Genomic DNA, 16,332 nt, shown 5'->3' with positions numbered 1-16,332 from the left:
TCGCTCGGATCACTCAGAGCAATTTAACATAGATCAAATCGATGCTCTCACCCCCACAACAGTTTTTTCTCATTGGCTGCCACTGGCTCGCTCTCAACAGGTAGCATCATTCAAGCCGGTTCCATCATGAGAAGGTGAATACCCAACACCTTCTGGTGGGCTCGGCATTTCAATCGGCTCCTCAGATGCAGACAGCGGTAGACTCCTCATTTCCATCTTCCCCGAGAATATCTTCAACCGTCTCTCTTTTGTTATTCTGCTGGACTCACCAACAGGGTATACACAGGAAAGATGAAGGGCGATTCCTGTGAACCTTACTAGAATGTGTGAGCTGGAGAGTCAGCCCAAGCAGCGCCAGCACAACAAAGATTGAAGTAACACTAGAACTGCCGTCTCCCTAATCTTGACTGTGCTCAACCCAAACCGAAAAGAAGAAAACATTTCAGCTGATGATGCTCAACTTCGTTATTTGCTTTGGGATGTAAGGATATGTCACAAAAAGAGACCAGAGGAATCTGCCTAAACTAAAGAGATCCAAGTTGGAGACTGTGAACATTAAAGATGAAGCATAGAGACACTTGTGCCCAGAATACCTACAGAAACGTACATCTCAGTCGTAGATCTTGCCATCAAGACTTTCTCAAACAGTTCGAAGAACTCAAACAAAGGATACGATTACAGCCTTCTTCTGAAAAGCCTTCTCCCTTGGAGTAACTTTATCAGGTTCAAAAGCCTCTCTTCCCTACCGGACACTCCCTGGCACCAACCAGCAAATACGGCATCACAGTGATATACAAATCCTCATACAAAAAAAACAAAAAACATTTAACTCTACCAGTGGTTACTGTTTTTGATCCTGTTTGCAGGTGTCTGTTGCTTTATTTCAGGAACTCACCTCGATTCCCCATGCTTACAGCCACCACATCTTGCCACCAGATCTCATACACGTTAAGTGTGTACACTCACCAACACCAATCCCTCCCAACAAACCTCATGTGATTCTGAGGAAAAGTGAAAATGATACACACTTAGCCAGTAAAGCATCACTTTGCTATGCAACACGAGCCATAAATAACTTACCACTAAACCACATACCCTTCTTCTGAAAATACAGTGCTACTAACCAAGTATATGCCGACTGCCACAATGTACAATACAGCAGTATCGTTTCTCTCCAAAATAGACCATTCAACCACCATCCTTTGCCTTTGGTTTACAAAGCAAGGCCCCTTCCTTTCCAGATTCCAGCACACATTATGCCTTTCCAGCCTTTAGGAGACACTGCTCTGTGTGCCACCTCTTTTGCAAGCACTTCGGAGCATTTACCACATGCTTCCCCTACTTGCCCAGCCTTCATCAAACATTGCACCCATCTCCCCAGCCTTTGCCAAACACCAGCCTTCCTACCAAACGTTTAACAAACATTGTCCATTCCTGCTCAGCCTTTAGCAAATCACACAACTTCTTGTGCAGCCTTTACTAAGTCTAGCTGTAACTCTTCTCTTTTTGCCCATCTTTTACCAAGTCCTGCCCTAACCCTTCTCTTCTTGCCAAGCTTTTACCAAGTCATGCCCTAACCCTTCTCTTCTTGCCCAGCTTTTACCAAGACTTGTTCCCTTCTGCCCAGCCTTTGCCAAGCACAGTCCCTGCCTGCCCAGCCTTTCCAAATTCTGCCATATCTTGTCCAGCATTTACTAGGTCCTGTCCAGTCTTTACCAAGACCTAGCGGTTCTTGTTTCAATATTTAGAAAGTCCTGTTACTCTCTGCCCACACTTAACCAAGCCCTGTCAGCCTTTACCAACCCCAGCCAGCATTTACAAAGCCCTAGTACTTCCTGCCCAACCTTCATTGAGAACTGCCGCTTTATGTCCACTCTTTATCCTCACCCTCCCAAAAATGTGACTGCAACGAGGTGGATGAAAATGAATGCATGTAGAAGAAGGGTAAAACTTACATAGTTGCAACTTATAAGGTTGTGACAGAGTCTACCAAATCAGGCAACATCTCGTATTTGGCCTGCTTTCTAAATCCATAATAAGGTCAAGCAAAGTTGAGATTGCGCGCAGAGGAATACACTGCATGTTCAGTGATTTTGTAGGGCAAGATCTTGCTCAAACCTGGAGACAAAATGGAGAACCCAACCCAAAGTAAACTGATGTTTGACAAGAAAGAATCCCAAGAAGAGTGGAAATATGCAAAAACGGAGCAAAAAGCAAAAAGCGGATTAGGCAACAGGCGATGTGAATGCGAAGGGGACCTGACTCTTGGGCTGAACCACTGAGCCAGCGCCTGGATAGAATTATTATTATTTAGGAGTTTTATATAGCGCTAGCCAGAACCGAGGGTATCGGAGTGCTTTACAACAAAGGTGATGGGAAAACCAATACAAAACGTAACAATAGTATACATATTGATTTGCTGCGAGTCGAGAGTCTCAGAACAGAACGCAGCTTTAATATCCAAAAAGTTACAAAATAAAGGGGTGATATACACAGGGGTGAGGCAGGACTAAGTTAGTAGGTGGGTGAGGTAGAGTTCTTAAACTTAGGGTGACTGGATGGTGTGGTGGGCAAGAGTCTTCATTCAAGCGGCAGCTATCCATTTGGCAGAGAGCGATTGAGGAAGAGGTCTTTGAGCTGCCTTTTGAATTTTACAAAGGAGGGGTTAGTCCTGATATGGACTGGGATGGAGTTCCAGATTCTTGGAGCATTTCCAGAGAAGGATCGAGAAGAGGCTTTTTGTTTGTGCGTTTTCGGGGGGATGAGGAGTAAGGTGTTTGAGCTCTGGAGGGTCCTTGTCTGGCCGGCTTTCTTGAGCTTGGCGGCCAGGTAGGCGGGCTTCCCAGTGTGCAGGGCTTTGTGCGTGAGGCAGGCCGTTCTGAAGTTGGTATGCATTTCAATTGGGAGCCATTTTAAATCTCTGAGTGCCGGTGAAATGTGTTCAAATTTCTTCACTCCGGTGACCGTTCTGGCGGCTGCATGTAGAGTTGCTCTCAGAGGGGCTCAGTGGGATTTTGCTGCTCCTGTGGGGGTTGCGTTCCCACAGTCCAGTCTGGAAAGCACCAGGGGCTTGTTTGAGATCGCTGGGAGGGATGAATGGTTTTAGTTTATTTAGCAGTTTAAGGTTGAGGAATGCGCACTTAGCGGAGTTCTTAATGTGTTTTGGCATTTTCAATTTTGGATCCAGAGTGATTCACAGTGATTTACCCGAGTTGGTCAGGGTGAGGTTGCAGTTGAGGGCATCTATTGCTTTTATCCATTCTATGAGTTTGGGGTTGTGCTCCTTATTGGAAAGGAGCAGGATTTCGGTCTTGTCCTGGTTCAGTTTCAAGTGGTTGAGTGTTAGCCAGTGCTGGACTTCCCTTAGAGAGTGGTTTAGTCTATGAATGTCTTCCATAGAGGAGGTTTCGAGATAGATCTGGGTGTCGTCCACGTATAGGTGGAAGGGGATGTTTGTTTTTTGAGGATGAAGGTGAGGGGATACCCTCACAGCGCTCTATACAATCACAATACAATCGCTCTATACTATCACAGCGCTCTATACAACAACTGAATGATTGATCCTTTGGACATAGAGAGGAACCTCAAACATCAACACTAAAATCAGTACCCTCACAGGTGACGAGCAGCCCTCTATGCAACGACTGAATGATTGATCCTTTGGACATGGAGAGGAGCCTCAAACAGCACTAAGATCAGTACCCTCACAGGTGACGAGCAGCCCTCTATACAACGACTGAATGATTGATCCTTTGGACATGGAGAGGAGCCTCAAACAGCACTAAGATCAGTACCCTCACAGGTGACGAGCAGCACTCTATACAACGACTGAATGATTGATCCTTTGGACATGGAGAGGGAACATCAACACTAAAATCAGTACCCTCACATTTGGCCACAGCAGATGAAAGGGAATGAGGCGAGCCCTCCAACAGAACGGATAGGGCAAAATGAAGACCAGTCCCTGTTATGACAGAAAAGGGCTCAACTCAAAATAGTAGGCGTGTTGGGATCCTACGGTATGAGCAGGCCAACGTGTTCATCGAGTTCCTATTGGTGAATCCATTTGCTAGATTCCACCCTTTTGACATATCCGCCATCGAACGTACACATTATGCACTGAAAGGCCAGAACTCCCCATGGAGACCTCCAGGCCAATAATTGCGACATTTTAAGTTACTGTGATATAGCTCGAGCCATGTCCATGTAGTAAAACAGTACAGCACACCAAACAAGTCTTAATTTGTAGGAAACGTCACTGTAAACATGACTGATAGTCGAAGACTTCTGTCATGGATGTTAAATGATCACAGGGGCCTTTGCTCTGTTTTGGGTGCATCAATATGATGTAGGTTGAATAAGACCAGCATTATCCACTTTTCGTCTGCCTCATCACATCATCGTTGATCTTGCTAGTCTCTAATCAGTTCAGCGGAGCTTGAGGATACTTCTCGGTGTCCCTAGTGACATTCAAACAAACCTTCCTTGACACCTCCAACACAAAGCAGCATGCAAGAAGAAAGCTGTGCACTCAAGACTTACTGATGGGCGGGTGAGCCAAGGATGACCTTGTGGATGAGAACTCCATGGGTCACATCTGGGAACAACGGGTCACGAAGACGAAGTTCACCCAAAATACTGCAAAAATGAAGACAATGGCATAAGTAACAAAATGGAGGAAGAAGAACAAAAGGCAAAATCAAGCCACAGCAGCACTCTACCCGAGGTCTCATGTCTTAGAGCACTGACCTGTGAAACCTACATATGGTCAGGTCATAAACTGTCCCTGAATCCAGAGATCACTGAGACAAGAGGACGGAGGCGGAGTTTGGTGCAGCAGCAGATCTTGTTCTTATGTCTGATTGCTGCTCCACATGAACATAGGGTGGAGTGGGGGTGGGGGATTAGTTTGGTGGGGTTAGTCTGGGGGTGGTGCAGCGGGGGAGGTGAGAGAACCCTAATCTAAAGTCTCTCAAATGCTCGGTCCACTATTCATAAGGTGCGTATGCATCAAAAAGGTGAGAAAAACAAACAAGTATAGAGTGGAATGCTTGAATGAATCTCAGCCACTGGTAGTTAGTTACTTAAAGCTGCATTCCAGTCCATTTTGTTTCTGCCCACCGTGCCACCTCATATAGGTACCAGCCATATGTAAACCGTCAGTCTTGCTCCAATAAGGACAGTCCAGGACGAACCGCTGGGTCTCCTCAGAACATAACCGACCACAGTCTGAAGTGGAGCAATACCAAGGTTGATTTGCATATGACTGGTCTCTGTCTATAGTGACATAATGAGCAAAGGAAAAAAGAAAAAAAACAATGGAGTGGAATGCAGCCCTAAATAACTACCAATAGCTGAGAAGCATTCAAGCACTCCACACATCGGTATTCCTATTGGAGCAGGGCCAAGGCTGGTTTACATGCTGCTGATCTGTTTCTGCAGCGGCCGAGGGGGCACACAAATAAACAATGGACTGGAATGCAGGAAAAAGTCATTCCCATTGGCTGACATTAATTCAAGCATCCCACCCATCGCCCTCGGGCTCTCACAAATCATACAGATGCCAGCAGAGGCTGGGTGAGAAGGAGTGCACGAGTGCAGCAGAGAGACAGCTGATGATAGGAGGCTGCAGGGATGTCAGTCCATGAGGTGGAGCGGTGAAGAGGAGGGTTCACCGCCACACCATGACAGGACTGAAAAGCCTCAGACATTACCGATGCCAGCAGAGGGATGGGATGTAGAAAGCATGGCATGAACATCGTTACATGCGATTGACATCCCCAGGGAGACCTGACGCTACCTGCTGACGCACCCCAATCACTGCCCTAGCCCAATGCTATCCAAAACAAGATGTAACAGGACAACGTTACCTTTCAGGAAGAGCTACTGACCTGGGACTGAGTGTCAGCATCATCACTCCAATGTAGCGCCGCTTCTCAGATGGACCGAACCAGGAGCCTGAGGTGGGAGAAAAGAGACGCATTATACATGGACTGCGAAGCGGGATGAAGGCAGCCAAGCACACAGTCCGCCTGTTCCCTGCTCACTGAGACACTGCAGACAGCACTTACATCTAAGACTTTGGCACTGCTCTCACGCCCATACTGTCTGTCATGGGATACTCTCCAGGGGGTGTCCATTCTGATGCACTGCTGCGGGAAGGCCCCTGCATGCCTATCACTTTTAGGAGTATCTCTGCTGATGGTAACAGATGCAGAGAATCGAAGGTCACAAAACTAAAAAGTCACTGTAAGAGCCAATAGGGTTTTTTGTAGTGCCAAACGACGAACATACTTTGTGTCTAGATTATGAGCCGTATGGCATGGCGTCTAAGATCTCCTGCAATGCTCGCTTTAAACTAATCCATACTAGGTCTTTCACCGAGCACATCTCAGGCCTTTGGAGCTTGGTATATTCTCCCCCGACCTCGCCTGATGGCCCGCATTGCTTCAGGAGATAGCCTTCATATGCTCTAGGGATGTCCCCATTTAACCCATTACTGGTCTGGAGTGGTAGGTCTCCTGGCCGCAGCTACTGACTGCACTTTAACCCCTCCGCCCCGGTTTACCCTCCTAGGTATCTACCCTCCTCCTGCCAAATACAGACGCTAACCGCTTCACTGTCCTGGTCTTGGTACTGGCCAAGCGTAAGATTACTGGGATGTAGAAGACAGCTGAGGGTCCCTGGATTGAAAGTTGGCCAACAGAGGTAATACGTTGGGCACCATGGGAGGGTAAGGCTTTGCGAAGCACACCAGGGCAGGCGCCCCTTGGAACAAGCGGGGGCTCGGGCGAGATTTTCGGGGAGATGAGACGGAGAGTGCAGATGAATCCACTGATTGAAGGTCCCCCTAGACGCGACCCTCCCAATAGGCTCTCGGTGCCCTGATATTTGAGTCCCTGGTCTGTTTAAGTCTACCCTGTATTAGAACTCTTTTCCCATGTTGGCTCCGCTCCTATCGCACGAAATTCTTTTAGAAGTGGCTACTTTTATCACCTTGGCCTGATTACTTTGTAATTTAACTGAGGGGGGGAAAGTGTGGGGAAGGTTGGAGGTGCGGCTGGAGGGGAGGGAGTGTTGGGTCTCAGTGTTTGTTTGAGTACTTTTTAGTCGTTTACCCCTATATGCTCGCCCCATATGTCATACTACAACGGTGGAAAGCCTTCCTGCTCATGAGCATATACCTTGGATTGCTATCAGTGTCATATATGTGTTGCTTTCGTAATGCTGGAAAGCGAGCTGCCACCACACGACGCTATGACTTCATCCCTTAATCTCATACTACAAAGAGAATTCAATGGTCAATCTGGGAACAGATGCCACAAGGTTCACTTCGGAAATATGTTTGTTGCTGTATCACATTCATGATGGCTTTGGCTTAAATAAGCCATACAAGAGTAAGAAATAACAACAATGGTCTCGGCATTGGTAAAGTTAGAGCTATTGGCATTGCTCATGACATTATTTTTGTTTATGTTTTTAAAACATTTAAAGAAACGGCAATGTCACGAGCAATACCAATAGCTCTAACTTTAACAATGCCGAGACCATTGCATTGTAAATGCTTGTTATTAATCTCTGACAGCGAACACCGACGGATGCAAAGTGGAGCCCACATAAGATCTATGCAGGCGGGCAACTAGAGCCAAATTTGGGGGGGGGGGGGGGGGGGGGGGGGTGAAAAAGATTTCCGGACGGGGCCAACGTCTTCCAGCCATAGGCAGAGTGGCTGTAAAAAGGGGTGGAAACACAACAAAAGCCTCATTAACGAGCAAACGGTCTTTTAAAGACCTGTGAAGTACCCTGGTCCGGCTGCAATTAGAGGGACGCTCACCGGCCTTCAGCCCCCCCACCCCCCCCCACATGGGGGGGGGGCTGAAGGCCGGTGAGCCCAATGGGTGTTGCGCGCCTGGATCTATGTGTTATGTTATATGCATCTGTACAGCACACCACCAACTGCACACCCCTTTCACGCTAACCATAGCGTGAAAGGGTACCTTATGTACAAGGCAGCGCTAAGCCACTGCCTTGTACATAAGGCAAGGCCCCTATCTGTTATTACAGTTGAGTTCTGATGTCATTTCTTCATAATAGGTGCCTGGGTGCGTCACAAGTCGCCTATTAGCGACAGAGCTAGGTGTTGTGTGACTCTGCTTATAGACCCCCCTGGATGCAGTGTTTAACCCCAGTACTGACAGACCATAGCAGGGGGGGCGGTGTGTAAGCATAGCACGGCCAGGCCCTAGCGGTGAGATGAAACCTCCAACGATGACAGACTCCACCTGACGGGAAGGTGAGTAAACCCCAGCGCTTGCAGAGTCCGGGTGAGAGGAAGGTGTGTTACCGCAACAGTGTCAGACCCTGGGGAGGGGGGTGTGTGTGCACCCAGAACGGACGGAGCACAAACGGGTGTAGTGCGTTACTCCGACAGTCCCTAGAGAAAGAGAGGCGTTTTACACCAAACGGCCAGCCCCCGCCCCCCGGAGGGAGGACGTGTCCACGGCATTGAAATCTCCCTTGGTAGGGAAATTTGTGTAAACCAGGGACTAACCAGGGACTAACTGGCACCTGAGGAGGGGAAAGTATGTGCCCCAATCAGTGACAGGGAAGGTGCGTAAACACACCCACCATCTGCGAAACTCAGACGAGGAAATACCCCAAAGCTATCAACCAATAGGGAAGTTACTGCAATCTGCACCGTAGCTTTCTCGCAAGCTGTTCGCATCGGCTGATCAGGTTTTGTCGGGCCGTGCCAGTTGTTCAGCAATTGTCCCACCAAATTCAAATAAATGTAATCCATGTCCCAGCTTTTCAGAGCAGTCAACTAAACACAGAGGGAGAAACGCTTCCATGCGCTCAGATGCAAGCTTAGTCAGCAGCCCTAAACACGAAGCAATTTATTCATATAACACAGATACTGCTGAGAGTTAACACGTTTGATTTAATTACACTTCATGCCTCTGCATCTGTGTTGTCTATGTTCGCGAGAGATGTCACGTGGTGCGCCTCTTGGTCCAGGCAAAATGAGAGTCCTACTTCTATGGTTGTGGACTGTCCTGGATTTCAAGATCGGATCACCGCATATTTGAACATCGGCTAGTGACTGCGTTAGAGAACTGCTTCACTTCACACCTCAGGAAAGTATTACAGAGGACTTCTGGGTCGTCTTTACCGCTGCCAACCCTAACAGCCCCGTGCAATGGCAAATAACTCTGAACCATTAATTCACCAGAAAACTTCCTCCAGATGCCTTCTCGTGGGCCTTCTTCCGGTGACAGCCACATTTATTTTATGGCTGGAGTTAGAAGATATCTCTATATCCCCGGGGAATAACTTTTCGGCTTTCGGTGTAACAAGCCCTAGTGATTCAATGACATTAAAAGGCGGCGGCCCAGAACGCGTCAATTTGTTAATAGTAATCCCAGGACTGGAACAATCTGGTAACTGTGAGGAAGAAGGAAGCAGAACTGGCCTTGTGTTCAGACAGCTCGCCGATGGGAGTCAGACGAGCAAGGGTCGGGATGAAGGTTTCTTCAAACTGCAAACACTGCTTTGACCTTGCACGCCACCGCCTTTCTCCGAGGCGAAGCAGAAATGCCTCGGAGAAACGCAGCGGCGATTTCGGTTTCGGGGGCGTGTTCTCCTCTTGCCATTGGCTGGAGGAGATAATTAGATTTGTTGAAAAAAACACGCCCCCGAATCCGAAAAGGACGGGGCCTGATCGGAGTGACGGACCTCTTCTCCAATGGCTGGCCAGCATTCAAGAGGCCAGCCAATGGAGAACAGGGGAGAAGAGGGGCGGGTTCAAGCCCCTCTTCTCCAAGTCATTAAATCTCGGACCGAGACTGCGCAAGCGCAGCCTTCGAGCCGAGACCTAAAAAGGATTCAATGAACTTCAAACATGACATTTCTCATGGAGAGGGCCTCTTGTTCGTAGCCATGCTTCCAGGGTACAGACGTACAATGCTACTGTTCCAACAACGATAGAAAAAAACACAGGAGTATAACCCATAAACCAAACTGAGATCTGGGTAAGTACAGTATAAATGCAACAATATCTCAGCAGGATTTATTGAGACTGTTTAAATTTGTATGTGCAAGACATTACGATAAACGAACACAAGACAAGAGGCTTCAAATAATTCAATCAATGCGCCCGTAGGCGTCATATATTTTAAGAAGATCAGAAAATAAACAAAACAGTTGTTACATCACTGTTGGGCATAAATACCAAGGCAACCCTAAAGAAAAGTGTACAATGTGCTCGTGACAATGAAGTGACGGCGCAAGTGACAACGTGAAAACACCACAGCATACGGCGCAAGAGAAGGAGTAGTTTCTTACCTGTAACTCCAGTTCTGTAGTAGGGGTATCTCTGTTATAGTCATAATCTATGAATAATCCCCGCCCATGTGCGGGGACCCCGGAGCAATCAAAAATATCTCTTAAGCTGTCCCGCATTTGCAAACCTGCAAAGACACTTAAGAGACAGACAAAATAATACAGCCTAATCACAACAAGGCTGCACTGGCCAGCACTTCCTCTGAAGTGAACACAACAGCCAAAATAAAGTTGAAATGTCATTTTTATTCACATTTGACATGTTCCTTTATTATCACACACTCCCTTCACCAAAATCCCTTTAAACAATAGAGAGGAAGGGGTGGACAGACAAGCCCTATAGGCTGTCATTATGTGTCTGCTAAAGGGATACCGTGCCTTTAAGAAACTCTCCAGAGACCCCCGGTATCCCAGGATGCACAGCCAACACAAGTTACTTTCAGTTCTTTTTGAAGGTGTATAACAACAGGCCTGATACTGTCAGGTTACTCCACCGGGGAGGAGGGAGGGTCGCTTATGACTATAACAGAGATACCCCTACTACAGAACTGGAGTTACAGGTAAGAAACTACTCCTTCTGTAGTAGGGGATCTCTGTGTATAGTCATAATCTATGAATAGAATGGCAAGCCCATCCCAACCAACAAGAAGTGGTGGAGTAAGACCAACCACCAACAAATCACTGTGCAAACAAATTCCTCAGCGAAGCCTGTCCAACCTGCGCATCTGCCCTAGCATCAGAATCCAGGCAGTAATGCTTTGTAAACGTATGGACTGACTTCCAGGTGGCAGCCTTACAAATGTCCGCAATCGGAACATTCCTAAGCAAAGCGGTAGTAGCCGCCTTGCCTCTAGTCGAATGTGCCGTAGGCTTACCCCCCAATGTTTTATTAGCTTTTTGGTAACAAAGCTGGATACAGGAAACAATCCATCTGGAAATGGACTGCTTTGAGGTAGCTAAACCAGTTCTTACCGAACCATAATTAACAAACAGTTGATCCGACCTGCGGATATCTTTTGTCTTATCCAGGTAGAATTTCAACACCCTACGTACATCAAGTGAATGCAGAGACCTCTCCGCCGGAGAGGAAGGATGCTGAAAAAACGTAGGCAAAGTTATCATCTGATTCACATGGAAATCTGATATCACCTTAGGCAAAAATTTAGGATGGGTACGCATCACTACTTTAGAAGCATGGAAAACAGTATACGGCTCTTGACAACACAGAGCCTGAATCTCACTCACCCTCCTGGCCGATGTAATGGCCACAAGGAAGGCAGCCTTCCAAGACAAATGCTGAAACAAAGCCTTATGGATAGGCTCAAAAGGCTCCCTCATCAATCTAGATAACACCACATTCAATTCCCATGGTGGAGAAGGTCTTCTAACAGGGGGAAACACCTTATGCAAAAACTCCCAAAAATCCTTAATCACAGGGATTTGAAAAAATGAGGTTTGAGAAGGGCCCTTCCTATACGCAGTCAGAGCTGCGAGATGAACCTTAATAGACTGAAAATTAAGCCCAGACTGAGCTAACTGCAGCAGATATAACATCTTCTTTACAGGATGTAGGGTCAAAGTCCTTTGCCTTGCACCATAAGCAGAATCTCTTCCACTTATAGGCGTAGGAAGTCCTCGTAGACGGTCTCTTAGCCTCTTTCAAGATCTCCATACAGTCCTGAGGCAGGTTCAAGTGTCCATACTGTACTAGCTCAGGAGCCATGCTGCCAAACTCAAGGACGAGAGATTGGGGTGAACCATCTGTCCTCCGAACTTCGTGAGAAGATCCGGCCGACACGGCAGGCGTCGGTGTGGCCGAACAGACCGGTGAAGAAGGTCGGTGAACCACCATTGCCCCGGCCACTCCGGAGCAATCAGGATCATTCTGGCTCTGGATTGCGACAGCTTGATCAGCACCGCCGGGATCAGGGGAATGGGTGGAAAGGCGTAGAGAAAGCTGTTGGACCAGCTGATCCATAGGGCATTCCCCAGCGTCCCTGGTTGGTAGTACCTGGACGCGAAGTCGCGGCATTTGCTGTTTTCTGCCGTAGCGAACAGATCTATATCCGGAGTGCCCCACTCTGCGAAGACGTCTCTTAGCACGTCGTCGTTTAGCACCCACTCGTGGTTCTCTTGAACGAGCCTGCTGAGCTCGTCTGCTTGGGCATTCTGCACTCCCGGCAGATGGGTCGCCGTGATCGTCAGGTTCCTGGCCACCAGCCAGTTCCAGATCGCCTGTGCCTCCCGAGACAGGGTGCGTGAACGTGAGCCCCCCTGCTTGTTGAGGTAATACATGGTCGTAGTATTGTCCGTCTGAACCAGCAGGGAGTTCGTCCTGAAGGAGGGATGGAACGCCTTCAAGGCCAAGTGTACCGCTCTGAGTTCCAAAAAGTTGATATGGTAAGTCGTCTCCATCTGCGACCATATCCCCTGAATCTGAAGAGGGCCCGAATGTGCTCCCCAGCCCTGGAGAGACGCATCGGTCACTATGGTCTGGACCGGAATATCCTTGTGAAAAGGAGTCCCCTTGCAGACATTCTCTGGGGCACACCACCATGTCAGAGACTGCCGAGCGTGTTGAGACAGCTGGATCTTGTCCTCCCAACGCCCCCGCCTCTGGTCCCATTGATCCTCCAGACATTCCTGTAGGGGCCTCATATGCAGACGTGCATTGGGGGTGAGAAAGATGCAAGAAGCCATCGACCCCAGTAAGGAAGACACCGTCCTCACCGTAGGAGAGCGGGCTGAGATGAGATGCCGCGCCTTCCCACGGATCGATAAGCGTCTCTCCTCCGAAGGACACACGCTTGCGGTCAAGGTATTGACTGAGGCCCCCAAGTACTGGAGACCCTGCACAGGGATCGGCACTGACTTCGACATGTTGATGTGCAGGCCCAGGCGATGCAGCAAGGCAGCTGTCCTGTTGAAATGGCACTGGGCTTCCTGGTAAGTGGACGCTTTGATCAACCAATCGTCCAGGTAAGGATACACAAACACCTTGGTCTTCCGCAGGTGTGCCGCGACCACCGCCATGCACTTGGAGAACGTCCGTGGTGCAGACTTCAGGCCAAACGGGAGTACTGAATACTGGTAATGGTTGTTGCCTACCAGAAACCTCAGGAACTTGCGATGCTTTGGTGCGATCGGCACATGAAAGTAAGCGTCCTGCAGATCTATGGCGCACAGCCAGTCTCCTCGATGCAACTGAGGGTAAATCTGATGCAGGGACAACATACGGAACTTTTCTCTGCGGATCCACTTGTTGGCTTGACGCAGATCTAGAATAGGCCTGAACTCGTTCTTGTCCTTTTTTCTTACGAGAAAGAACCGTGAGTAGAGACCTCTTCCTTTTTGCTGCAAAGGAACCGCTTCTATCGCCCTCTTTTTTAACAGAACGTCTGCCTCCCACTGGAGCCCCCTTACCATGTAGGAGGAGCGCACTGGTGGAATCTGTGGGGGCGGGCTGGTGAAACGAAGACAGTACCCATTGCAAACAATATTCAGCACCCACTTGTCCTGCGTTATTGTCCTCCACTCTGCCAGGTAGTGTTGAATACTTCCCCCCACCGGAGCGGGTAACGGATGAGGGGGAAGTAACTTTTCAGGGCTTCGACCCGGCCGGGCCTTTGTTCCCCGCCGAGGACTGATGCTGGCCTCTGCCCCTCTGGCGCTTCTGAAAGGACTGCCTCGGGTACTGCTGCTGTTGCTGGGGCTGTTGTTAGTGGCCCGACTGACGCCCTTGGCCTCTCTGCTTGGCGTAGCGCCTGCCCGAGGATCGGAAGGACCTCCTCTGCTCCTTGGGCCTCTCCAGCCCCACCGCCTTAAGAGTTTCCGCCTCAGCCTTCATGCGGGCCATCTCGTCATCCGCATGTGACCCGAACAGCGTTGTGCCAGAGAATGGTAAATTGGCGATCTTCTGCTGCGCTTCAGGCTTGAGCGGGGTCAGCCGCAGCCAGGAATGCCTCCTCATGTGTATGCCGTGGCAGTACCCATGGGCCGCCAGCAGCGACACATCCCCCGCCGCACTGATGATCTGATTAGAGACCATCATGCCCTCGTTCAGCACCTCCTGAAAGTCCTCCCTCTTGTCTCTAGGCAGGGAGGCAGCGAACTGTTGCAGGGAGTCCCAAAGAGACCTGTCATAGCGCCCCAACAGAGCGGAGGCGCTAGCGGCCTTCATCGTAGTGGCCGACGTGGAGCACATCCTCCTCCCCAAGGAGTCCATTTTGCGACTCTCCTCATCCGGAGGAGCCGTGGATGAAGGCGTCGTAGAGTGTTGCTTACGAGCCGCCGCCACGATAACAGAATCCGGTGGAGGATCCACTCTGAGGAACGCCGGGTCCGAGTCAGGAGCCCTGTACTTTTTTAGCAGTCTCGAGGGCGCATGTTTCACCACGGCCGGCGTCAAGAACACCTCCATTGCAGGTTCCTCCAACCCCGGAACCAACAGGAGGAGGGGGCGCGACAGATGAGCCTTATGCAAAGTCTCAAAGATCACAGAAGTAGTGGGAATAGGGGTAGTGACTGATATCCCCAACTTCGCAGCCCCTCTCATCAGCACCTCCTGGAACGTGGCAATGTCATCCACCGGCGAGACGCGGGTAGGAGGCGTCTCCGACAGCGAGGGCGAAAACCGGCCAGCCCCAGAAGAGTACGTGCCCCTCGAGCCTCTGGAACGAGACCGATACCTCCGTCGTCCATGTCCAGAGCGAGTGGACGATCTGCGCCTACTCCGTGATCGCCTGCGAGGGCGAGAGCGAGATCTCTGCCTGTGAGGAACCCTCGGGGGCGGAGGCGGTGGCTGCGGAGGCGATGTAGGCAGCTGAGGCACGGGCAGAGGCAGCGGAGGAGGGGGCGGAGGGAGAGGAGGAGGAGGAGGAGGAGGAGGAAGGGCAGGCACCGGTGGAGGCGCCGGTGGAAGGTCGGGCACAGGAGGCAGAGGCGGCTGCTGGGTACGCAGCGGGGACAGATGTTCCGAAGCCCCATCACTCCTAGCAGGCGAGCCCCCACCAGAACTGTCCGGGCTCGCGGCCACTCTCCTCTTCTTGGCGGGCCTGTCCCGCGTGGAAGCCACCGACGGGGAACGTCCGCGTCTCCCCGATCCCCGACTGGAGATCGTAATCACTGAGGACGTGTTCCCCGATGTCTGTGACGTCGAACTGTACGTCGACCTCGTCCGGCGTCTCTTAGCCCTCGACGTCGAACGCCGTCTCGCAGTCGAGCGTCCTCTCGACGTCGAACCATGCCTCCTCGACGTCGAACCATGCCTCCTCGACGTCGAACCACGCCTCCTCGACGTCGAACCACGCCTCGACCTCCGTCGCCGCGGTGTCGACTTCTGCCTCGACGTCGACTTCTGCCTCGACGTCGACTTCTGATGTTTCGACGTCGACCGCTGGTGTGTCGACGTCGAACGCTGGTGTCTCGACGTCGAACGCTGGTGTCTCGACGTCGACGACCTGTGCCTCGACGGCGACCTGTGCCTTGACGGCGACCTGTGCCTTGACGGCGACCTGTGCCTCGACGGCGACCTGTGCCTCGACGGCGACCTGTGCCTCGACGGCGACCTGTGCCTCGACGGCGACCTGTGCCTCGACGGCGACCTGTGCCTCGACGGCGATCGTCTCCGCCTGGACGGCGGGCGCCGGGATCTCGGCGTCGACTCCGTCAGCGTCGAGCCGTGGGTCGACGGCGAAGGTGGCGAGTGAAGTCCATGGGGCTCGGTACGACGTCTATGTGTTGTTGACGTCAACCGTGACACCTGCGACGGCGACCCGGTCCCGGGTCTCGCCGGCCCCTCCCTCGACGTCAAACGCCGAGGCTGCCGCGATCCAGAGCCCTGGATCGACGGCGAACATACCGGTGCCTTCTCTCTCGCCGTCGTCGCCTTCGACGTCGAACGCGACCTACCAGCCGGTAGGTGCCGTTTCTGCTCCCTGCTTTGCCCGGAGGTCCCTCCAGGGGCTGAAGCATGGGCGGAGGAGGGGGAAT

At 50.6% G+C, this 16,332-nt stretch overlaps 1 protein-coding gene across 1 annotated transcript in view; it reads right to left on the bottom strand.

The window, feature by feature from the left end:
* Positions 1–16,332, bottom strand: part of HTRA2 (HtrA serine peptidase 2) — a 136,792-nt gene that overhangs the window by 5,234 nt on the left and 115,226 nt on the right. The window contains exons 6-7 of the mRNA XM_085642973.1: positions 5,892–5,958; positions 4,543–4,638 (exon numbers count right to left, since the gene is read on the bottom strand). Coding sequence (XP_085499099.1) covers positions 4,543–4,638; positions 5,892–5,958 — 163 coding nt within the window. The remainder of the gene's footprint in view (positions 1–4,542; positions 4,639–5,891; positions 5,959–16,332) is intronic.

Source organism: Triturus cristatus, chromosome 2_2 (genome assembly GCF_964204655.1).
Source record: "Triturus cristatus chromosome 2_2, aTriCri1.1, whole genome shotgun sequence".
Lineage (NCBI taxonomy): Eukaryota > Metazoa > Chordata > Amphibia > Caudata > Salamandridae > Triturus > Triturus cristatus.
Note: the sequence above shows the minus strand (reverse complement) of the source record. Positions and strands in the feature narration are given on the sequence as shown.